Source organism: Acomys minous (assembly GCF_964271855.1).
Source record: "Acomys minous genome assembly, chromosome: 6".
Lineage (NCBI taxonomy): Eukaryota > Metazoa > Chordata > Mammalia > Rodentia > Muridae > Acomys > Acomys minous.
The window spans coordinates 58,996,764-59,022,689 of NC_140487.1; the positions used below are offsets into that span (position 1 = coordinate 58,996,764).

The 25,926-nt window shown below is 37.4% G+C and overlaps 1 protein-coding gene across 5 annotated transcripts in view; it reads right to left on the reverse strand.

Moving 5' to 3' along the window:
* Positions 1-6,502: 6,502 nt before the first annotated feature.
* STK31 (serine/threonine kinase 31) overlaps positions 6,503-25,926 on the reverse strand; it is a 72,009-nt gene continuing 52,585 nt past the window's right edge. For all 5 annotated transcript variants that reach the window (XM_084787329.1, XM_084787326.1, XM_084787327.1 and 2 more), the window contains 7 exons: positions 24,743-24,868; positions 23,750-23,875; positions 23,272-23,358; positions 22,024-22,173; positions 18,815-18,937; positions 7,632-7,700; positions 6,503-6,866 (listed from right to left, as the gene is read on the reverse strand). In XM_084787329.1, the coding sequence (XP_084643455.1) occupies positions 6,630-6,866; positions 7,632-7,700; positions 18,815-18,937; positions 22,024-22,173; positions 23,272-23,358; positions 23,750-23,875; positions 24,743-24,868 (918 nt within the window). In that variant the 3' untranslated portion in view covers positions 6,503-6,629. The remainder of the gene's footprint in view (positions 6,867-7,631; positions 7,701-18,814; positions 18,938-22,023; positions 22,174-23,271; positions 23,359-23,749; positions 23,876-24,742; positions 24,869-25,926) is intronic.

A 25,926-nucleotide genomic window follows, 5' to 3' on the forward strand; every position in this document is an offset into this window, starting at 1 on the left:
AAATCAATAAAACAATTCTTAATTATATTCTGCTATATTCCTAGATCAGTGCCTTATTCAGTCATAAGTGGATCTCTGATTCTTGTGCCCTGCTCTAGGGATTCTTTTCTTACTGTTTCTGTGTCTAACTTCAATATGATAGTTTCTGCTTCATTATATATTTTATTTTGTCAAAAATTATAATCCATTAAATTAGAAAAGCTTAGAGAAATGGATTAATTTCTAGACAAATATGACCTACTCAAGTTAAATAAAGATGAAGTAAATAACTTAAGCATATCCATAACAAACAAGATAAAAGCACTTAAAAATCTCCCAACGAAAAATACCCTAGACAAGATGGATTCAGCACAGAATCCTACCAGACTTTCAAAGAACTAATACCAATATTCATCAAGTAATTCTGTAAAATGTAAAATGGAGAAAAACTTCCAAACTCCAACGGAGAAAATACCAAAATTGGTATTTTGATACCAATACCAAATAAAGTCCCCCACAACAACAAGAAGTGAGAATTAGAAGCCAATTATTGCATTGCCCATGATGAATATATACGTAGAAAGCCTAAATAAAATATTTATAACATGAATTAAAGAACACATTTAAAATCTCATTCAACATGATCAAGTTGGCTTCTCCCCAGGAATACAAGGTTAGTTCCACACACATAAACAAATGTAATTCAGGTCTTGAGATATTGCTCAGTGGTTAAGAGTATATGTTGCTCTTCCAAACTATCTGCATTCTGTTCCCAGTACCCACATCAGGTTGCTCAGCCACCTGCAACTCCAGCTCCAGGAGATGTTTGGGCTTGCTAGGGAACATGCATTCACATGAACATACAGACACATATAAACATATGGTACTTACAATAAAAAATAACAAAATAAATTATAAAATAATAAACAAATGTAATTCACCATATAAATGAACAAAATAATAGAAACCACATGACGATTTTGTTTCATGTAGAAAACCCTTGGACAAAATTCATCAGTCCTTCATAATAAAAGCCCTGGAGAGACTATAGAGGAAGTGAACATACCTCAAAAAGCTATTTCCAACAAATTGTATCATCATCATGTTAAAGGGGAGAAATTTGAAGTATTTCCACTAAAATCGGGAACCAGACAAGGGTGTATACTTTCACAGCTCCTATTCAATATAATGCTTGATGTCCTAGCTAGAGCAATAGAAAAAAATTAATTAGGCAAAAAGGATACAAATAGGAAAGAACTAAAGGCATCCTTATTTGCAAATGATAGGATTCTATATAAAATTCCCAAAAGATTCCACCAGAAACTCCTAGAGCTGACAAACAGTTTCAGCAATGTGAGCAGGTTACAAAATTAACATACAAAAGCAGTACCTTTTCTATACATCAAAGCACCAAAGACAAACAAAACAAGAAAGAAATCAGGGAAACAATCCAATTCACAGTAACCAAATAGATAACCTTGGAAAAAACCTGTCCAAGGAAGGCAACGACCCTATACAATGAGAACGTAAAATATTGAAGAACTGAAGAAGACACCAGAAGATGGACAGACCTCTCACATACATTGACTGGTAGGTTTAATATTATAAAAATGCACATTCTTCCAGAAGCAATCTACAAACTCAGTACAAACACAACATTAATTCTTCTAAAAATTAAAAATAAACAATTGTAAATTTTATTAGAAGCAGAAAAATTCCTAGATACCCAAAACTATCCTTGACAATAAAAAAACTGAATTGGGTGGGTGTCACCATTCCTGATTCCAAATTATACTACAAAGCTGTGGTAGTACAAACAACATGTACACACACACACACACACACACACACATATTAAAATTAAACAAGACAGATTGGTCAACAGAATAAAATCAAGGACCCTCATATAAGTCCATGCACTTAGAGCCACCTGATTTTTTTTGCAAATATACCAAAAACACACATTGGAGAAAAGACAAATGGTGCTTGAAGACCTGGATATCTATATAGAGCTATCTATATATAGAAGAACGGAGCTTGACCCTTCTCTTTTACTCTGTACAAAAATCTACTTCAAATATATTAACCATCTCAGTGTTAGGCTTGGAACTCTAAACATTCTAAAGAAAAAGGAGTATATTTCAGCATATAGTCCAGGTGTGGGTCTTCTGAACAAGACTCTGGTGAACAGGAAATAGCAACAACAATCAGCAAGTGGAACTTGATGATCATTAAACATCTTCTGTACTATAAAAGAAATTCTTAATCTTAAACTGAAGAGGCCTCCCACAGAATAGGACAAATGACTACCAGCTACACATTTGACAGAGAATTAGTATGGAGAACATAAATAGAACCCAAAAAATTAAACACCAAAAACACAGTTTAAAATTGAGCTATAGAACTGAATGAAGAGTTCTAGATAGATAGATAGATAGATAGATAGATAGATAGATAGATAGATAGATGAATGTGTGTGTATATACACGTGTGTGTATATATATACACACACATATTGCTAAGAAGTATTTTTTAAATGTTCACCATTCTTAGCCATCAGTGAAATGTAAATTAAAACTACTTTTTGAGATTTCATCTTATCCAAGTCAGAATGGTCAAGACTAACCAATGACATGTACGGGCTTTGAACTTTTTCAAATATGTTTATTTGAGGTTCCTTAATACTTATACCTCCCTTCTAACCCACCTATCCTAGAGAGAAAAGAGGTTAATGGGAACAGGAGAAGTAGACCTTCTTAGGCTCAGTTCCTTGGAGCAATTCCACTCTTCATAGACAGGATTTCAGCAGACCCATTAAACAGCCAACAGCAATTCGGCAAAGGTGACTGCAACTGCAGCAGCAGGAACCTAGAGCAGCAGCCAGAACCCAAAAAATCAAAGCATTCTCTAGAGCCTTTCTCTCTAGGAGCATCTCAAACCATCAAATAATAGGAAACAATGCCAAGAGCAAAACCCAATGCCCTTGTTTTGGGGTTATATATATTCTCTGAGCCCATCCTAGGATACTTATCAGTTGGCAAAGACCAAATCCCCACAAAAGGCAGTTCCTCTTCTAGTGGATAAACATCACCTGTTCTCTCACAAGTCTGTTTCCCATGCCACATTTGGGATCAAAACAAAAACGTGTTTACATCCACTACAGACATGTGCTGACAAGAATGTGGGGAAAGAAGATGGCAGCACTGACCATGCACTATGTCTGATTGGCAGGACTGAGCCTAGGGACCAGGCTGGGAGCTACAGACTACAAGACCTGGAGAACTCATGGTGAGAGGGGTCCACACATTATAGAGCATAGGTGGGTCTGGCCTCAGGCCATCCAACTGGTCCATGGAGTCTCGCCCAGTCCCCAGAGTCTGGATGCATACCCACCTGGGAGCTGCATCTGCACTCTATACCTTGGACTCTGTATCTGTGACTCAACTGTGGGTGGTAAAGCGCCAGCATCTGGATGTGCTGGCCCAGGGGAGAACCCAGGACAATGGGTGGATCTGACCTCAGACCACCCTGCAGTCCACACAAAGACCCAGGGCCCTTGCAGGTACATGCAAGCTCACCAAAGCCCAGCAGGCTACCAGGCTGTACTTGCACTCTCTCTATCTCTGACTGAACTGTGGGCTACTGAACACCAGTGTCAGTGTCTGCTGGCCCAGGGGAGGGCCCAGAGTGTGGAGCTGGGATAGATCTGACTTTGGATCACCACAGGTCCATGGAGGGACCCAGGGCACAGGGAGGTGTGGACACATTCTCCAAAGCCCAGCCAAATGCTGCAGGCTAGTGAGCTGTACCAGCACTCTCCCAGACTGAATCAAGGCCCCAGGCCCCAGTGAGCACTGGCAGGGTCTCCAAAGCCCAGCCAAATGCAGGCCAGCGGGCTATACCTGCACTCTCTCGCGGACTGAATCTTGGGCTGCAAAGCACCAGCATCTTCTGGCCCAGTGAGGAGCCCAAGTTGTGGAGCTAAGTCCCCCGGAGTGGAAGCCATGTCACCTGCCTGATCCAGGGAAGGGTTCCCTGATCCTCACAGGTGAGGGGTCTTGACCTTTAGCCACTCACCTATGAACTGCTCTCAACGGCCAGTGAAGGACACCAGAAACTACCTCCCAACATCAGAAACAGCAAGATGGCTAAAGGCCAGTGTAAAAGCACAAACAACAAAAGCCAAAATAATACGACATCTCCAGAACCAAGTTATTATCCCAAAGCAACCAGCCCTGGAAACTCAAACAAAACTGAAACACAAGAAAATGATCTGAAATCCTTTATAATGTAGATGATAATGGAAGAAGCAAATAAAATCTGTAAACAAATACAGGAAGATACAGTCAAACAGATTCAGGACTTTAGAGCGGCCATGGCAGAAGCCCATAGAGAGGAAATGAATAAAGAAATTCCTGGAAGAAATTCAGGAAAATGCAAACAATCAGGTGACAGAAATCAGTAAAGCAGTTCAAGTTCTGAAGATGAAAATGAAAACAATGATAAAAACACAAACAGAGGAAAGCAGGGAAAGAGAGAACGTAAGAGAAGAAAACAGGAACTGCAGAGGTAAGCATTGCCCACAGAATTAAACAGATAGAGGAAAGAATCTCGGGTGTAGAAGATACAATGGAAGAGTTTGATGCAACCATCAAAGAAAATGTTAAATCTGAAAACCACAATGATAGACATTCCCTCAGGGTAAAGGCTGGAAACAGGTCCTCCAAGAAAATAGACACAAGAAGAAAGCTGGTATAGCCATTATAATATCTAATAAAATAGACTTTCAACCAAAATTAAACAAAAGAGATAAGGAAAATTCATCAAAGGAAAATTCAAGCAAGATGACATCACAATTCTGAACACCTATGCCCCAAATACAAGGGCCCCCAAAATTCTAAAAGAAACATTAATAAAGCTTAAACCACACATTGATCCCCACACATTTATAGTGGGAGACTTCAACACCCCACTTTCGCCAAAGAATAGATCAACAACACAGAATCTAAAGCGAGAAATAATGGCACTAACAGATGTCATGAATCAAAAGGATCTAAGAGATATCTACAGACATTTTCACCCAAACACAAAAGATTATACCTTCTTCTTAGCACCTCACAGAACCTTCTCCAAAATTTACCATTTATTAGGTCACAAAGCAAGCCTCAACAGATACAAGAAGATTGAAATAATACCTTGTACCCTAGCAGATCACCATGAACTAAAACTGGACTTCAACAACAACAGAAATAACAAAAAGCCTACACACACATGGAAACTGAACAATTCTTTACTCAATGACAACTGGGTCAGGGAAAAAAATAAAGAAATTAGAGACTTTCTTAAATTCAATGAAAATGAGGTAAAACATACCCAAATTTATGGTACCAGTGCCTTCATAAAGAGATTGTAAACATTTTATATAGGCAACTTAATGACACATCTGGAAGCCCTAGGGAAAAAAAAGAAGCAGAAATACCCAAGAGAAGTAGGCAGCTAGAAATAATAAAGTTCAGGGCTGAAATCAATAAATTAGAAACAAAGTAAAATTCAAAGAATCAACAAAACCAAGAGCTGATTCTTTGACAAAATCAACAAGATAGAACAACCCTTAGAAAAACTAACTAAAAAGCAGTGACACACTATCCAAATCAAGAAAATCAGAAATGAAAAGGGAGACATAACAACGGACACTGCAAAAATACGAAGAATCATTAGGTCTTACTTCAAAAGCCCATATGCCACAAAATTTGAAAATCTAAATGAAATGGACAATTTTCTTGATAGATTCCACTTGCCAAAGTTGAACTGCGATCAGATAAACTAATTAAATAGTCCTGTTTCTCCTACAGAAATAGAAGCAGTCATCACGTCTCCCAACCAAAAAAAAAAAAAAAAAGGCAGCCCAAGGCCAGATGGTTTCAGTGCAGAATTCTACCAGATCTTCAAAGAAAAGCTAATACCAATACTCTTCAAACTGATCCACAAAACATAAATGGATGGAACATTACAAAACTCAGTCTATGAGGCCACAGTCACCTTGGCATCTAAACCTCACAAAGACCCAACAAAGAAAGAGAATTTCAGACCAATTTCTCTTATGAACCCTGATGCAAAAATACTCAATAAAATATTGGCAAACCGAGTCCAAGAACACATCAAAGATATCATTCACTGTGACCACGTAGGCTTCATCCCAGGAATGCAGGGATGGCTCAATACACAGAAATCCATCAACATAATCCACCATATAAACAAACCGAAAGAAAATTTTTCTCAAACTGCTGGCCATGTATGTACAAGGACCATGGTTTATTTTATCTTTCTGTTGCCAGAACTGGATATAAAACAGACGCCAATTATCCTTTACCACAACAACTACCACACATTAACAGAGAACTTGCACTAACACTACAATGACTTAATTCCAGTAAATCCAAACAGGAACTCCTTCCATAACAATGCCAAGTTAGGCAAAACTTCAAAGAATATGAATGATTTTCAGATATAAGCAAAACATATCTTTTATTTTTTACAACCCAAATCCAAAGATACAATCCAACTAGTTCCAAAACATTTACACACATTTCTATCTACTAAGAAAACAGAACAAAGCTTTTTAAAGGGACATGTCCAGCAACAACAGAGGACTAATTTGTCAGTGAAGGGTTGGCTTCACCATTTCTTGTCTTTTCTTTACATCTATCCAAGCTCTCCATCTTTGATTCATCTTCATTGTTATGCTGAGTATATTCAATCTCTTTTTCTGGGTTTGGAATTGATTTCCCCTTTGGAAGCAAGAAACATTCAGCATTCAAAACTTGCTGAGCAGTCATTGAACTTCTAAAATATATCAAGCTACAGAGGAGGGATTTGACATTATCATCCTGCAAGGAAAAAGAAACATTTAAAAAAGAATCAAAAGCCAAGGCTATAGAGAAACCCTCTCTCAAAACAAACAAACAAACAAAAAACAAATAAAAACTTAAAAATAATCAATATAAAAACTAATGGTAAAAAAGAACAAATCTATAATGATAGAGGATCCAATTTTCTAGAAATATCTATTATTAGTGACTAACATAGGCTAACATCAGTTTTCTATATAAATTTTTAGTTCAGTTATATTTCATTGGGAAAATATATCTCCAGTAATAAGAGAGCAGATTTTATTTACCAGGAAAAATGAAAAAAAAAAAACAAGGAGAATAATAGCTAAAATAATAGAGTGAAATTTGAACAGAATTCTCCTTCTTTTATGGGACAGTGGTCAGAGTTTCACAAGAAAATTTCACATCTCTACTACCTAACATTTTTTTGAGAGACTCCAACTATTAGGCAGGGAAAATAAACAAAAATAAAAGAAGAAATTCAAAGGGGAAGAAGTAAACCATCACTATTTGCAAATTATACAGAGGTATGTTAAAGCATTAAGAAGTGCACTAAAAGTCATTAGAATTAAAAATTAAGAATAATTAAACAAAACAGTTACAAAAGCATATACTTTGAAGATTACAAGATATAGTTCAATACTTCTTAGTTTCTAATGCTAGTTTGAATTTTTGTAAAAATTAGAGAAAATTTTCAACCAAATACTTACAAATTTACATCATTACACATTTCAAATAAGTAGCTAGCCAAAGGAAACCTACCAAATGAAACTGATCCACTTTTGGAATTCCATCTTCATTTGTCTCAAACTCCTGATTTTGAACAGAAAGCTGCAAAAGGACACAAACGTGAATGTGGTCCAAAAGTCTAAATTGGGGGTTCTCAACCTACAGGGGTCACATATCAGATTTTACATTATAATTCATAACAGTAGAAAAACTACAGTTATGAAGTAGCAACAAAATAATTTTATGGTTGGGGTCATGTATACATAAGGAGCTGTATTTAAAGGGTTGCAGCATTAGGAAAATTTAATTAGTGTTAAATACTAATCCTAGAAAGTCTAATCTGGACCACTTTCACTGGCTCTATGTACCTTGGGAATAACCAGGAATGAAATGCAACACTTTGTAGATTACAACATCATACCACAATATCCAAAGAATGGATGCCCCTAGGTTCTGGTGAATAGAGAAGAACTCCTAAGAAACACATTTCTCATGCGATATAAGAATGCTTAGTAAAAACTACACTTGATCAAGTAGCCAAATAATTTCTGAAGCGCCTACAGTGTTTATTAGTTGATACATATTTCATAAATAAAGACTGTAATGCTTCCTTGCTTTCTAAGAAAACATTCTAGGACCTAGAGAGCTGGCTCAGTGGTTAAAAGCCCTTGCCGTTCTTACAGAGACCTGAGTTCTATTCCCAGGACCCATATGGTGGTTCACGCCATAAGTAACTACAGTTCCAGGAAATTCAATGCCCTCTCCTGACTTCTGCAGTACCAAGCACACACATGGTATACATACATGCCTGCAGGCAAAACACTAACTTGAAATAAATAAATTGAATAAATCTATTTTTAAAGAAAATCCTCTGAAATTTAGTAATCTATATTATGTTGGCTTTACCAATTCTCAAAACTTAAATACCAAGAAAATAAATCCACTACATTTCCTTCCATTCTAACACTCACCTCCCATTCCTGGAAAATAAGATACACTTTAAGAAACTATTTGTCTTGGTTTGTTATATGTCAACTTGGTACAAGATAGAGTCATCTGGGAAGAGGGACTGATGTTCAATTGAGAAAATATCTCCAAAAAAACTGACCTAGACACAAGTCTATTGGGCATTTTCTTGATTAACAATTGATGTGGGAGGGCCCAGATCACTTTAGGGGGATTCAACAGTGCAGTGGGTCAAAGAAAACAGGCTGAAGCCATGAGGAACAAGCCAGTAAACAGCACTCCCCCATGGCTTCTTCCTTACTTCCTGCCCTGACCACTTCTGTTGGATTCTGACGTGGAAGTATAACAAAATAAACCTTTTCCTCCCCAAGTTTCTTTTGGTAATGGTGTTTTATCATGCAATAGAAAGCTGTTAAACATACCAAATTTCTTATATTTATAAAAGTATTCTGAGTCCTATATATTTCATCACCCAGCCCTAACAACCATCAATCAATGATCTTTCTTCTCTTACACCCAAACCCATATTCTATATTTACCACTATTTTAGTATGGAGAAATATAGGTACACAAGCATGCATATGTATCTGCAGAGGCCAGAAGTCAACCTCAGTTATTCTTCTTTAAGAGTTATGTTGACTACTTTTCTACTGCTGTGATAAAATAGCAATGACCAAGGAAGCTTATAAAACAAAATGTTTAACTTGGGGCTCATGGTTCCAGAAGGTTAGAGTCTGTAACTATCACAGCAGCATGGCACTGAAGCAGTAGCTGCATGCTCGCAACTCCATACATAAGCAAAAGGCAGAGGGAGACAGACACTGCAAATGGTGGAAGTCTTTTTAAACCTCCACGTCTGTCCCCAGTGACACACCTCCTCCAACAAGGCCAGACCTCCTAGTCCTTTGCAAATAGTTCCCAAATGGCCTATGGGGGCCATTCTCATTGAAACCACAAGAGTCATCAACTAACTTGTGTTTTGAGACAGGATCTTTGCTCATCCTGAAACTCCCATATTAGGCTAGCCTGGCTTGCTAGTGAGCACTAGAGATCAACATGTCTCCCTCCACCTCCTCAGCGTTAGGATTATAAGCATGCATCAAACACTTCGTTTTTTTCACATGAGTTCTGGGGATTGAACTCAGAACCTCATGCTTGCATAGCAAGCATTTTATCAAGTGATCTATCTTTCCAGCACACACATTTATTTCTTTTATGGTAAACTCTATACAATTCAAAATTTCATCTATGAATATTTTACAAAAAAGGACCACTGATATGTCAGTGGCTTCATGATCACAGACCCTCCATAAACTAAACTGTCAAGAAACTCAAAGCAAGTATATGTCATGAAACAATATGCTAACACCTTTGTCTAGAGATGAGACCCAGTGAGCTTTTCCCTTCTGTGTTAGCATGCAGGAAGATGATAGAGGCCTTTACAGAAGAAATGAATAAATCCCCTAAAGAAACACAGGAAAATGGCCAGGCCTGGTGATGCAGGCCATTAATCCTAGGATTTGGAAGACAGAGGCAAGAAATACAAGAAAATAAGGCTTTAAAGAAGAAATACATCTTTTAAACAAAAACACAATTAAACAGGTGAATAAAACTGTCCAAGACCTGAAAGTGGAAGTAGAAACAATAAAGAAAGCACAATCTGAAGGAATTCTGGAGATAGAAAACCTAGGGAAGAAAACCAGAATAACAGATGCAAGCATCTCCAACAGAATCCAAGAGATGGAAAAAAGAATCTCAAGCACAGAAATTGATATATCAGTCAAAGAAAATGTTAAAGCTAAAAATTTCCTGACACAAAACACCTAGGAAATCTGGAATATTATGAAAAGACCTAACCTATGAATAATAGGAATAGAAGAAGGTGAAGAGTCCCAGTTCCAAGGACCAGAAAAAAATTTTTCAACAAAATCATAGAAAAAAATGTCCTCAACCTAAAGAAAAAGATGCTTATAAACATGCAAGAGACATACAGAACATCAATTAGACTGGACCAGAAAAGAAAATCCTCCTACCATACAATGATCAAAACACTAAAACTACAGAACAAACAATGAATATTAAAAGCTGCAAGGGGAAAAGGCCAAGTAACATATAAAGGCAGACTTATCAGAATTACACCTGACTTCTCAATAGAGACTCTAAAAGCCTTAAGGGCCTCGGCAGATGTTTTGCAAAACCTAAGAGACCACAGATGTTAGTCCAAACTACTATACCAAGCAAAACTCTCAATCACCATACATGGAGAAAACAAGATATTCATGACAAAACCAAGTCTAAACTATATTTATATATAAATCCAGCCCTACAGAAAATACTAGAAGGGAAACTCCATCCCAACAAGGGTAACTACAACCAAGAAAACACAGAAAATAAATAATATTCCACACCAGCAAGACCAAAGAAGAGAAGCATACACAAACACACATTAACACTATCAACATCAAAATAACAGGAACTAACCATCTTTGGTCACTAATATCTCCCAACATCAATGGCCTCATTTCACCAATAAAAAGACACATGCTAATTAATAAATGGGACCTCTTGAAACTGAAAAGTTTCTGTAAGGCAAAGAATAGTGTCAACAGTACAAAACAGCAGCCTACAGACTGGGAAAAGTTCTTCGCCAAATCTACATCTAGCAAAGGGCTAATATCCAAAACATATAAAGAACTCAAGAAACAAAACATCAACAAACCCAATAATCCAACTAAAAAATGGGGTACAGCTCTAAACAGAGAATTCTCAACAGAGAAATGTCAAATGGCTGAGAAACACTTAAAGAAATGCTCAGTGCCCTTAGTCACCAGAGAAATCAAATAAAAACAACTCTGAGATTGCATCTTACATCCATCAGAATGGCTAAGATCAAAAACTTAAGTGACAGCACATGCTGGCGAGGATGTGGAGAAAGGATGTGGTGGGAGTTCAAACTTATACAACCACCCTGGAGATCAATCTGGAGGTTTCTCAGAAAACTGGGAATAGCTCTACCTCAAGACTCAACTATACCACTCCTGGGCACATACTCAAAAGATACTCCACCATACAACAAGAACATCTTCTAGCCTATATTCATAGCAGCTTTATTCATAATAGCCAGAATCTGGAAACAATGTAAATGCCCCTCAACTGAAGAATGGATAAAGAAACTGTGGTACATTTATACAATGGAATACTATTAAAAACAAGGAAATCATGAAATTTGCAGGCAAATTGATGAAACTAGTAAAGATCATCCTGAGTGAGGTAACCCTGACCCAGAAAGACACACATGATATATATTCACTTATAAGTGGATATTAGCCATATAGTACAGAATAACCACACTACAATTCATGGACCCAAAGAACCTAACTAACAATGAGGGCCAAGGGAGGATGCATGAATCTCAGTGAGAAGGGAAACAGAATAGACAGAGGATGTGCTTGAAGAGAAGGAACAGGACAGGAGAGGGAGTGCTGAGGGAAATGAGGGTGGAGATCAGATATAGGGATGGGGTTCAAGAAGACAGAGGGCTTGCACAGAGAAGAGAACCTGTGGGCAAGGGCACCTCTGAGACAAGCTGGAGACTTATGACATGGTAGGCTCCTGGGAGGATATGGGGGTGACTCTAGCTGAGACTCCTAGTAGTGGGAGACATGAAGACATAAGAGGTCACCCTCTAACCAGAGAGGATTCCTAGTGAGGGAGGAGAACACCAACCCATTCACAAAAACTTCAACCCAAAATTTACCCTGACTACAATATGTGGAGGGATAAAGTTAGAGCAGAGATTGAGGGAATGTCCAACCAATGTCTGGCCTCACCATGGGAGATAGCCAGCCTCTGACACCATTAACAACACTCTACTATGTTTGCAATGGGAGCCTAGCATAGCTTTCCTCTGAGAGGCTCCATCCAGCAATAATGAAACAGATGCTGAGACTTACAGCCAAACACTGGGCTGAGTGTAGAGCGCTTTGTGGAAGAGTGGGAGAAAGGATAGAGGAATCAGGGGCTCCACAAGAAGACCAACAGAGCCAACTAACATGGGCCAAGGGTGGGGCTTGCAGAGACAGAAACACCAACCAAAGACTATATATGAAGAGGACCTAGGACCTCTATTCCTGTGTACCCAATGGGCAGCTTGGTCTTCATTTGGGTCCCCTAGTAAGGGGAGCAGGGGCTGTCTCATAACAAGGACTCTGTTGCCTGCTTTTTGATCGCTTACCCCTGGCAGGGCCGCACTGAGTCCTTATGTGACTTGATGTGCTAGGATAGGTAGGTCAGGGAAGGGCTCTCTTTTTCTGGGGGGTAGGAGAGTGGGGATAGGGGGAAGAGGGAAGAAGTGTAGGGCCAAGAGGAACAGAGGGAGAGAGCTACAATTGGGATGTATAATTAATTAATTAAAAATTTTTAAAAGATAAGATCTTAAATGAACAAAGTTTCACAGGATGGTGGAAGAATGTATATTCTGTAGCTGTTAGATGGAATATTCGATACTTGTTTGAATATTCTGTACTTCTTGGTTCATATAAAGTAATATTAAAACATTTTCTCTAAAATCAAGAATTAGATAAGGGTGTCTATTCACAACACTTTTTTTTCAATGTAGTACTAAATTCTTAGCCAAAGCAATAAAGCAAGAAAAGAAATAAAAGGGATACAAAAATAGAGCAGTTAAATTATATATATGCAGATGATATAAGCCCATATTTAAAAGCTCCTAAAGGACCCACCTGAAGACTCCTAGATCTAATAAAAGATTCAGCAAAGTATCAGGTTGAAAAATCAATATAGAAAAGACTCGGTAGCATTGACACATACTAATACAAAATTTGCTGAATAAGATATCATAGAAAAGTTCTGAGTTGTGATACCTCTGTCAAAGGGAGCGGGGTGTGTGGGTCGGGGCAGGACAGTTTATCTTGCATGAGGTTCATGTTGGTGGTTGGCTCCTCAGTCTGGGTTTTTGCCTTGTTTTGTTTTGTGGAGTATCAATAGTATAAACAGAGTCTCCAACAGTATAAAAATTTAACTCATAAGCAAACATGGCTGCTGACGTCATGGAAGCACAGTAACACCTGAGGGCAGTGGACCTGCTCCAGGGTCAAAGAAGTCAGCAGAGTTGGCTGGAAGGCTAGGAAGTGAGGAAGACTATAGTTAAGAGGAAGGGAAATAGTACCCAGACAAATAGAGGGCAGAGGCGTGGTCATCAGAGGAATATTTCAGGGACTCCGAGAATTTGCCCCAGAATCTTTTTTTTTTTTGGAGACAGGGTTTCTCTGTGTAGCATTGGCTGTCCTAGACTTGCTTTGTAGACCAGGCTGGCCTTGAACTCACAACGTTCTGCCTACCTCAGCCTACCAAGTGCTGGGATTAAAGGTGTGTAACACCACACCGGGCTTGCCCCTGATTCTTTAGCTACAAGATTAATGACAGAAACCCCACATCCAGATCCTGTTAGTGGGAGCGTGGGCTCCTATCACACCAAGTCTTGGCTAGCACTATCTCAAGGCCTGGGGGGAGCAGAGCCTAGCATTCATGAGGATATTGTATCTATATCTGTGTGTGTATCTGATGTAAGCAAGTATTGAAAGTCACTTTGAAAAAATATTTTTCTTTTTCTTTTTAAAATTTAAATTTTCTGTTATTCTAATTTGATTGATGTCTACTTGCAAATAAAATTCTATATACTTGAGGGGTAAAAAAAGATATCATAGAAACAATCTCATTCAAACTAGTTTAATGCTTAGGCATACACATAAGATATCAAGCGCCTCTACAAGATATTTTAAATGCTTTTTAAAAAATTAATAGAACACAATCGAATTAAAAGCAGGCCAAAGGTATGAAGAGACTTCATCAAGTATGTAAAAAACAATAAAATATGTTCTACATAATTACCTATTATGTAAATTAAAACTAAGCCCATGACAACATGCATCTACACATCTATGAATATGGTTAAATAGAAGATGACAATACCAGGTGGTGGCAATAATATAGACAACTGAAACTGATGTGCATGACTAGAGTGAATAATGACAGTCACTCTGCAAAGTAGTTTGGCAGTTCCTTAATTATTCACACAATTAAAATGTGAGCCAGAACTTTCAATCACAGATATTTATCCTAAAAAAGTCATTTTGTTCTTAACAAAACCTATACACAAAGCTGTTATAAGCAGCTTTATTTGTAATAACCAAAAACTAGAACCAACCAAATATTCTTCAGCATGTGAATAAATAAACTTGGTATACTTATACAAAAACCACATCAGACAATATGCATGAGTTTCAAAGGTATTACACTGAAAAATAATTCTCAGAGTCATGTATTATTTATTTTTATGGCCTTATTCAATAGATAAAATACAGGTGTTTTCTAAAAGAATAATGTTTATTAAGGGTGAAAAGATTACTCCTACACATGTGTCCAAAGCAGGACACATGGGCCACATGCCAAGAATATCTATGAACTGTCCCAATACAAAATCACAGACTTAGTTGAATCATTATGAGAGTCTGTGTGTAGTTTTTGTTGTGACAATGCCTTGTCAAAATAAAAAAAGGTTGGACACATTTCCACCAGAGACAGAACCTAGCTATACAAAGACAGTACACATAAATTTGGGAAGATTACAAAACTGCTTTCTTAACAGTGCAACAGTTACTTCAGTGCTGAATGAAATTGAGTAACTGAAGAAATCAAAACAGAAATTTTAAAAAATCATAATTCTGAATGAAAATAAAAGCATAAGGTACCAAAGTGGGACATAATAAAGGTATTCCTAATAGGAAAGTCTACAACACCAAGTGTCAATGTGTAAAATAATATCTCAAATAATTTATTGATGTGCCTGAGGCTTAGGAAAAATAAGAACAAATGAAAAGGGAAACATCACAACAGATAAAAATACAATTCATAAAGCCCTAAGAACATGCTTTTAAAACATCTATGTCAAGAAATTAGAAAATCTGAAAAATAGATTTTTCTCCTGTGTTTTCTGCTTGAAGTCTTAGAATCCTCAGTTTTAAACTTAGATCTAACAGTATTTCTCTTTTTTTTTTTTTTTACATTTTTTTCTCCTTTATTAGTTTATTCTTGTTACATCTCAATGGTTATCCCATCCCTTGTATCCTCCCATTCTTCCCTCCCTCCCATTTTCCCTTTATTCCCCTCCCCTATGACTGTTCCTGAGGGGGATTACCTCCCCCTATATATGCTCATAGGGTATCAAGTCTCTTCTTGGTAACCTGCTGTCCTTCCTCTGAGTGCCACCAGGTCTCCCCCTCCAGGGGACATGGTCAAAGGTGAGGCACCAGAGTATTATTTCTCTTAATTTTTGTGCACAGTACAAGGAATTAATCAAGGGTTTATTCTCCATATATGGATTCCATTGTTCCAGTAGTCCATTCACTCAGATTACTGCCTTGCCAAGCGGCAACTGGCCATCTAGGGACACATCTATGTCCACTAGTCTCTATACCATTGCTTCTCAACCGGTGGGCTACAACTCCCACAGTGGTTGCATACCAGGCATTTATATTATGATTCATACAGTAGCAAAATTAGAATTATGAAGTAGAAAGAAAACAACTTTATGCCTGGGAGTCACCACAACATGAGGAGCCATATTAAAGGGCTGCAGCGTTAGGAAATGTGAAAGCCGCTGCTCTCCACCACTCCAGTCGCTGCATATCTAACTTCACGCTAACATCAGGCTGGCTTCATAAGCTATGATTCTGCTGTCTTGACATCAGATCCTACAAGCCCTCCAATTTTGTTCTTTCACAAAAGTCTTTTGGTTACTACTAATCCTGCACATTTTATGTAAACTATAACATTTATTTTAATACTTAATAATTAACTTCCACACACAAAACAACTACCAGTATTTTTGCTGAAAGCGCTTTGAATTTATAGGCCAATCTTGAGCAAAACTTTCATAAAACACTAGGTTTTCTAGCCCATAAATAAAAAGTATTTTTCTATCTGTAGCTTTAATTTTTCTTAGCAATGTTTTGTAGTTTTCAACACACGTCTTGTGTATTTTTGGTTAAACTTGTCCAAAGTTCCATACTTTGATATCATCGTCATGATTTTCTCTGAGCGTGAGGGAGTGCACAGACACAAACCCGTGTACATCAGATGTCTCCCCCTCTATTACTCTCTTCCTTATTCCGTGAGTTACAAGGCCCCATTTTAGCTGGAGGAATAAGCAATGCTGGGATTATAGGCACAACATGAGGTCATGCTTGGCTTTTTCAGAGTTCTGGGGCTTCAAATCCAGGTCCTCATTCTTTTTCTTTCTTTCTTTTTTTATACAAATGATAAATTATATTTATAAAGAAGTATCAATAGTCAACACAAATCCAAACCAACCACCAGCCCTGGGACTAAGAACAGCTGGATGACTTCCTTCAGGGTGTTCATCAGGAAGGGCATGCAACACACATGGCAGTGGTCAGTGGCTTCATGATAAGTGCAGCAGGTAACTGGGACATGTGCTGGATGGCTGTGGGTAGAGGAAGCCTAGTGGCTTTGGGGATAGGGCCTCAGTCAAAAAGGCTCTTGTCCTCACAGCATCAGCACTGGCTCAAGTCCTCATTCTTACACATTTGCCCAATGAGCCATCTCCCCAGCTACTTTCATGATTTCAGAAATTATTTTCCATGTTTTGTCTACATATATGTATGTGTAAAATGTGTGTCTGGTGCATTCTGAAGTCAAAAGAGAGCACAGATCCCCTAGAACATGAGTTACTCATGGTTTCTGAGCCACCACAGGATTTCTGGGAACCAAGCCCGAGTTCTCTGCAAGAGCAAGTGTCCTTAAGCACTGAGTAATTTCTCTAGCCATATTTCCATAATTTTAAATTTCTTATTTCTTATTAGTCTATGAGAAAGATATTACATTGAAACTAAAACTGTTAACCTTGATAAATACATGTTAGTTCTAACAGATTTTATGTACACCCCTAAGAATTTTTCACATTGTTAAGCATGTCATCTGCAAATAAACACAACTTCATTCTTCTTTGTTTTTAAATTCAATGCCCTTCCCTTTTGTTCATCTGTCCCGGCTAGAACAGGAATTAGCAAACTATGACCTCTGTTCCAAATCAATACTACTATTTGTTTTCATACAAACTGTAAGCGGCAAAAAAATGTTCTCATGTTTCTAAATATTTAAAAGAAAATCAAATACTATTTAGCACAATATGAAAGCTACATAAAATTAAAACTTCAAAATCTGTTGGTAAACTTTTATTGAAACAGATGACATTCATTTGCTTATGCTTTGGTGCTACAGCAGCAGACCTCAGTACTGACAATACATAGCATGCCATAGAGCCTAAGAATATAGTGAACTGCCCTTAAGAAAACATTTGCTCATTCCTGGGCAAGTATAACGTTCACTCGAACAGATATCCTTTCATTTTACTATCTAACAACTCAAATTCTTAAGTACTAAGCCATATGCCCAGCCCCCAATCACTCAAATTCTTAAGTGATGGGTAACATTTGGTATACACTAAAAGCAAGAACATACCTAGTGTCCACTTAGCATTATCTCCCACACATGCATGACTTTGTTCCACATTACTATAGAATAAAATCATCTTCACCATCGATATAACAAAAGTAAGAACAATGTAATATCTGTAATATATGTATCAATCTAAATTACAGAAGATGCATAGTAACAAGAAGGACAGCAATAGTTTATCATTTTTTTAATTTTTTTAAGGTTCTAAGCATGGGAAGATAACAGAGTTGGCAAACTGCTTGCCATCCTAGCACGAATACTTGAGTTTGACACTCAGAACCCCTAATAAAAAGAAAAAAAAAAAAGAAGAAGCTGGGCCTGTTTGCACATGCATATCATCCCAGTGTAGGGAAGGCAGAGGGCAGATTCCTGTAGCTCAACGGCCACCCAGCCTCGTCTGCTTGGCAAGCTCCTGGACAATAAGGACAATGACAGACTCTGTCTCAACAATCCAAGTAGATGATTCCTAAATAACTCAGACCTCTGGCCTCTGCATGCATATACACAGAGATGTGCACCCACACACAAATACAACACACACACACACACACACACACACACACACACACACACATACACATTCTTTTAAACAGTATACCATTATTATTCATCCAGAAAAAATGTTTGAAAATCACAACAGCCATTTACATTCTGAAGCATGTAAATTATTGATGTTTTCTAAAGCAACATACCCACAATAAAAGGCAGCCATAAGCATATAAGTCTGAACTTGCAGAAGGAAGTTTTCCAGTTTTCAACTCAGGTGAGAGCAAACTCAATCCACCAACCATCATGTTCACTGAAGCTCGCTGACTCTACAAAAAACAGAAGTTTAAACAGTTGAGGGTTTTATGGGAAAGCCTCCATTCTCAATTTAAAATTTCTCTTGAAATAGTTCATTGTCTCGTTCTCAAATATCTAACTTTCTACTGTTACAAATTTTACTTTTATTATACTCAAGGTGTAGATGTGGACTGAAAATGAATGACTCTGGGATCATTGATCACAGACGTTGCTTTGTGTGTTTTAAATGAATGAATTATGTGTGTGTCTGTGTGTGCACAGGTACATATTTGTGTGCACGCATGCTTGTGGATAGATGGGTGCATATGTGTGCCACTGAGCCTGTGTGGAGGTCAGAGAACAGCTTCCTAGAGAAAGCCTTTGCCTTCTGCCTTTTTCTTGCCCTTCCTGTTATTATTACACTGGCTGCTCCTGGCAAGTTGGCCAGCAAGCTTTGAGTTCTCCTGTTTCTACCTCCCACCTCACTGTAAAAGTCCTGGGATTACAAGTATAAGCCACTTGACTTTTTACATGGGTTTCAGGGATCAAACCCAGGTCATCAGGCTTGCATGGACGACACTTTACAATGAAGCCACCTCCCATACACCTGTTTGCATATTTTAATAAATTCACAAGGCAGTACTGTTTTCTAATTATGAACATTCTAAATCTTTTTTAAATGAAATTGTACAAATTATTTTCTTTTCCTTATGGGCATTTTCTAAATATGTCATTTTCTAAGAAATCAAACCATAACTAATGACATATCATGATACCTAAATTCATTCTGCCCTTGTTACAATTCTGACTTTCACATTTATTTGCTGTGATTTTAAGTTCTTCAAGTCTAAACTAATTTTTAAATGTAAATGAAATCTCCATTATAGAGTTGTCATAAAAATAATATTAGTTAGCATAGCGTCTACCACTAAGTATTAACTGTATATCTTCTCCCCTTCCAACTTCCATCCCAACTTCTCTAAGTGTAGTCTAAAGCCTAGTAGCTAAGACATCAGCTGGGAATATCAGGTGAAAATTAATATGAAAGAATAGGAGTGATTGATGGAACAGTCATATTTACAATTGTACCAAAGATGTGCTTAAAAATAAATTGACAAGAATCCTTAAAATTAAGTTTAAAACTCCTCAGTTATTTTCTTAAAGCTCTCTTAATTCTCAGATAAATTAATATGTGACAATAAAATGTTTCATAAGAGTAATCTGTATAAATCCTATACTCCAACTTTTAATTAGTTTTATACTCACTTTTCTATCCTGTTGGGTTATCCTATGAAAAGCACTAAAACTTGTTAACAACCAAATGACCAGAAGTCATAACAGCAACAGTTGACAAGGGTGAATGTGGCAAAACTGGATCTTTATCTAATGGTTACGGGGATGGAGAATGATAGGCACTTTGGAAAAGTTTCTCAATAAGAGAAACAGTAAACTGTTTATATTAATTGTAAGCCAATCAGAATCAATGCATTGCTTAAAACTTCATGTTTTTCATTACTATAAATAATTTTTAAATGGTCTAAGTTTTCTCTTGAGAAAAGAATAAAGCACAATATTCTTATTTGCAGAGTCCATAGTACCTGGAATAGGTTTTCATATAGCCAGAAACAAGTTCTGCTGTAGTCAACTTTTCTAACAATTTTTGACAGTAAAATAAAAATCCTGAATTGCTTAAGGATTTAGATTCTCCATAGTAGGGCCATTGAAACTTCAAATGAAAAAAATCAAGCAGAATATATACACTAGAGCATAATTCTTGCCACTTAAGACATTTTGTGGGATTGGAGATGGCTCAGTGCTTAAGAGTACTAAATGCACTTCCAAGACCCAGGTTTAATTCTCAGCACCCACATGGCAGTTAACAACTGTCTCTAACTCCAAGATCTGTGACCCTCACCCAGACATATATGCAGGCAAAGCACCAATGTACATAAAATTAAAAATTAAAAAAATTGTGACTTTTGCAAGCCAGTTTTGTTTGCTTTTAATATGTTTTGAGATATGTGAGCATCAACTGTAATATAAACTATTACTAATCCCATGCATGTGTAATGTGTAACTTGTTAAGTGTTCTATCAAAGACTAAGAATTTTTAAAAGAAAGGAAACAGGATCATATGATTCAGTAATGCCATTTCCCAAAGCAATGTCTGTATGAAGAACCTGTGCATAGTATATAATAACTTATATTTAAGTTAGACTAATATGCTAGAATTGGATTTTAATGTTGAAATTACCAATGCCTGTTTTTTTGGTTTTTGGTGTGTGTGTGTGTGTGTGTGTGTGTGTGTGTGTGTGTGTGTGTGTGTGTGTATGTGTGTGTTGAGGGCCATTCTGTGGATGTTGACACAGAAGGCATCTTTGTCAATTAAAATAGACAAAGAAAAAATTTCTTCTTTGTGATCATGGATATTGTTAGACTACCTATTGCTCATACACACATAAAAATATCACATTCTCTTAATTGTTTGGACTCTGTTATCTCTATTATTGGGAGATAATGTAGCACCAAATTAAAAGTCATACTTGATACCCTATGAACATATACAGGGGGAGGTAATCCCCCTCAGGAACAGTCATAGGGGAGGGGAATAAGGGGAAAATGGGAGGGAGGGAAGAATGGGAGGATACAAGGGATGGGATAACCATTGAGATGTAACAAGAATAAATTAATAAAGGAGAAAAAAAATAAAAGTCATGTAGGTGAAACCAGACTTAAACTAAATAAAAGCACACATGGTTCCCAGGCTTCCAAAAATGTACTATATTGATAATAGCAAATCATGAATATTTACATTTAATCTGTGAGAGAAAGGAGCACAAGTGGGGGTGCGGGTCTTATGTATTTCTAGCAACAGTTTCCTGATGAGAAAAGTAATGATCAATGCTGCAAACGCCAACGAATACATCAGATTGTTTCTGTATTTATGGCAAAAGCACACACTACTCACGATCATCTAAATGAGTATTACATATTACTATTGTACTCCATGACACACCTTATCTGAAAATGCAGATCTTACAATAAGTCACCATGTTATGTATAAGTGCTGAACCACTGTATTAAAGGGTCTGTATCCTATAAAGCTTTGCTATTTTACCTCAGATTTGGTGAAGTCAAAATCTCCAACAATCCCTTGTTCACGATTTAAGGCAAATACATTGTTTTGATGAAGTGAGCCATGAATTATGTTAGCACTGTGCAATGTATGTAGGCCGCGGGCAACGCCTTTCATGACTTTTAAAGCTTCCTACAAATAAACACACAGGGAAAAGGGGGGGTTTAAAAAATGGATAACTCATTTTAATGTATAAATTTTGGCTTTATTAAAATACTCTCTCAGAACTAAAGTAAAGCTTTTGTTTAGTTTGGTTTTGGCTTGGGGTTTTGGGTTTTGAGACAGAGTTTCTCTGGAACTCACAGAGATCCACCTTCCTCTGCCTCATCAAGTGCTGGGATTATAGGTGGACACCATGGTTAAAGTGAAGGATCTTTCAAATTAAAGATACAGCATAGACAGAGAACTAAAGGATAGTTAACACTTAGCTATGTATGGTTGTTTGAGAAAAAAAAACTGGCCTCCACAGGCTCATGTTTGAACGGTCAGTCCCTAATTGGTCCACCTATTTGGGAAGGATTATGGGGACCTTGTTGGAGGATGCATGTCACCTGGTGGCAGGCTTTAATGTATCAAAAGACTTGGGTGTGCCCTCGGCCTCGCCTTCTTTCAAGACAGGAGCTCTCAGCTAGTCTCACCACCATGTCTGGCTCTGTCATGGTGGACTCTCTGGAATTTTATGTCCAATTAAATGCTTTCTTTTATAAGTTGCCTTAGTCATGGTGTTCTATCACAGCAATAGAAAAGTTAAATAATACTCTGTGTAACTGGTAACATACACACCTCTCTAAGGCAATTTAAATTATAAATAACCACCTCATAAAGCAGCCACAAGAGAATGAAATAGTGTTACTAAATAGTAAGAATCAGAATCTTCTTTAGTAATCATAAATTACTATTTCTAATTCTAAATTCATAACGATAAAAGCTGAAGCTGCCACTTAAAACTTAAAATTCCAACTACTGACCTAGGCAGTTACATATACAGAGCACAAGTCATAGTTGTAAGTCTGGGCTCTGGAACCTCTGGATAAAGAGGTTCTGTGCAAGTCACTTAATCCCTCTGAGCCTCATTTTCTCATGCATAATAGGACAGAACACAGAGCTGATGCAACAATGAAATAGAATAATGCAAGCCAAGTATTTGTGCAGGGCAGCATGCAGTATTGGTGTTATATACGAGGTGTTAGTTTCTCATTTCATGCATCTCTGAAAATGATATTCACTTACTTCTGAAGTTAAAGGCACACTGGCTTGAACTGCACTCAGGTTTGCCTTAGGATAATATGGGACCACCAGATAGGCAACAGGATCAGACTAAGAAGTAAAATAGAAAATGTAACTCAAGTGAACAGTTCATTAATATAGTTGTATTATACACTGATTCTATAAAGTTATTATTGTTTATATTAAGAAGAATAAATTGGGCTGGAGAGATGGCTCTGGGTTAAGAGCACACTCAGAGGTGAGGAGCACCGGCTGCTCTTCCAAAGGTCCTGAGTTCAACTCCCAGCAACCACATGGTGGCTCACAACCATCTATGATGTGATCCGATGCCCTATTCTGGCCTGCTGGTTCACATGCAGGCAAAACACTGTATGCATAATAAATAAATAAATCTTAAAAAAATAAAAAAAGAAGAAAGTGCTACTTTAAAACTTATTTTCAAAAGGATAATTTCTACAATAGATTAGCTTAAGAACTTTACCTTACACAGGAACAGGAATATTAATGGCAGTAGCCCAGATTCTTCTTTAGTATCTCCACAAGCTCTGTGATAAGAGGCTGCTCTCTGAATCACCCTGCTTTCTGTGTCAACATCCACAGAATAGCCCTGAACAACAAAAAGACAGGCACTGGGAATTTCAACATTAAAAATCCAATTCTAATATATATTCCAGCTTAAATATAATAAGTTTATAATGTAAGTGAAATTATACCTATTTTTCTATTTTAATTTTTAAGTACCTTCTCTATCTGCATTGACTGCTATAATATGGAAAGAAAAAGTAATTCTGCTTGAACCTACTCTACATTCCCAAACATGTAGCAATAGGACAACTTAAAGACCCTCTGATGTTCATCAGCTCACAAGAATAAAGGGCAACTCCTCCACAAGACCAACAGAGCCACCTAACCAGGGCCCAGAGAGGCCTGTGGCGTCTGAAGCACAAGAACCATGCACAGACTGGACCTAGGTCCTCTACACAGTTGTAGCAGAAACCCAGCTCAGGCTTCACGTGGTCTGCTAGTGTGAGGAGTGGAGGCTGCCTCTGACGTGGACTCTGTTGCCTACTTTTTGATCACTTCCTTCTGATGGGACTGCCTTGCCAAACCACAGGGGAAGAGGACGAGCTCAGTCCTGATGTGACTTGATGAGCTGGGGTAGGGTGGGGAGGCTCCCCTTTTCTAAGGAATAGGGGAGGGGAGAGGAGAAAGGGAGAGGGGTCTAGAAGGAGAGGCGGGAAGGGGCTTTGACTGGGATGTAAAGTGAATAAATTAATTAATTAATAAAAAATATCTTTAAAAAAGAAGAAATTAAGGAAATGAGGGGAACTTTAAAGTCAAAATTAGTCCTAGCATAATCATTATGCCCCTCAACTTACAACTTAGAAACAGTAGGTTTCTGCTCTTCCTGAAAAGTAACATCCCCACTTCCTTTATACTTCTGAAACTTCCATAAATGAGAACTTAGCCTTACCTTTAAGAGAACTGGCTGCCCGTTAACCTCAGAGCACAGCAGAGGCCGCTTGCTGCTAAGTTCCTTCATGGGCTCAGTGTCAAGAAGGTCTCGCTCTAAGCTCATAGTAAGAAGACCACCAGAATTCTAGGCACAAATTTTTATTACATTTAGACAACCAAAAAACGTCGTAGGGATTTCAAATTACCAACATGGTTAGGGGCACACTACGAAATGCAATGAAGACCATCAATCTAACTGAAAAGTAAAACAAAAATGCTTGACGTTTGGATTCTTTTAAATTCCTGGCTCTTGAAGGTCTCTTACCTACTGTGTAATTTCCAGACATTTAGTCACAGCTGTAAATTTAGAACAGATTGTAGAAATGAATGAGGTTAATAAGCATGCTTGCAAAGGACTTCAATACTTACTTGAAAAACCTCGTATGTCCTAAAAGTTAAAATAAAGACAAGAGAAAGTAGCTATAGAATAGTAATGAGAAATCTAAAAATTATGACCATTATAAAGTAATACTGACACCTCCATCCTTCTTAACAACCTTAAATGTGGAAATGATTTTCAAATATTTTAATTCTACCATTTAAAAAAATTTTTAACATGATAGCTATATATGACTTCAAACTATATTGTGAAAACAGGATATGGTCACTCAAGCCTTTAATCCTACAAGTCACATCAGGGTTGGAGGAGGATGACAAGTTCAAGGTTAGCCTACAACTGTGTCCCAAGGCCCTTTATAAAAAATAAAAAACAAAAGACACATATTCTAATATTTTACCATTTATGTCAGGAACCTGTACGTGTTAAATTCTGGAATCCAAGAGGTCTAGGAAGCAATTGTAAAAATCAGAGAACAAAGTGCTTCATTCAGTTCTTCATCACCACAATGCAATATAACACAAGGCTATAGAGATTCTCCCCCAAGAGTCAGACCCCAAGTCTTCTTTGATATTTAGTATCTCCTGGCTTTGAGACCTGCTTGCCAAAGAAACCCAGCTCAAATCAACTTCTCCACTTTAAACTACTTGATTTAAGACAGTATCAGAGAAAGGTTCTAATAATCTTTTAAAATATTTATCAGGAGTATTTTCATACAAAGGATGCTATAGATGTGAGACTGACATGATCTGAACATCACCACGTTTTTACATTCTCTGTATGGTGGCACTTGTCAGAGAAGAAAG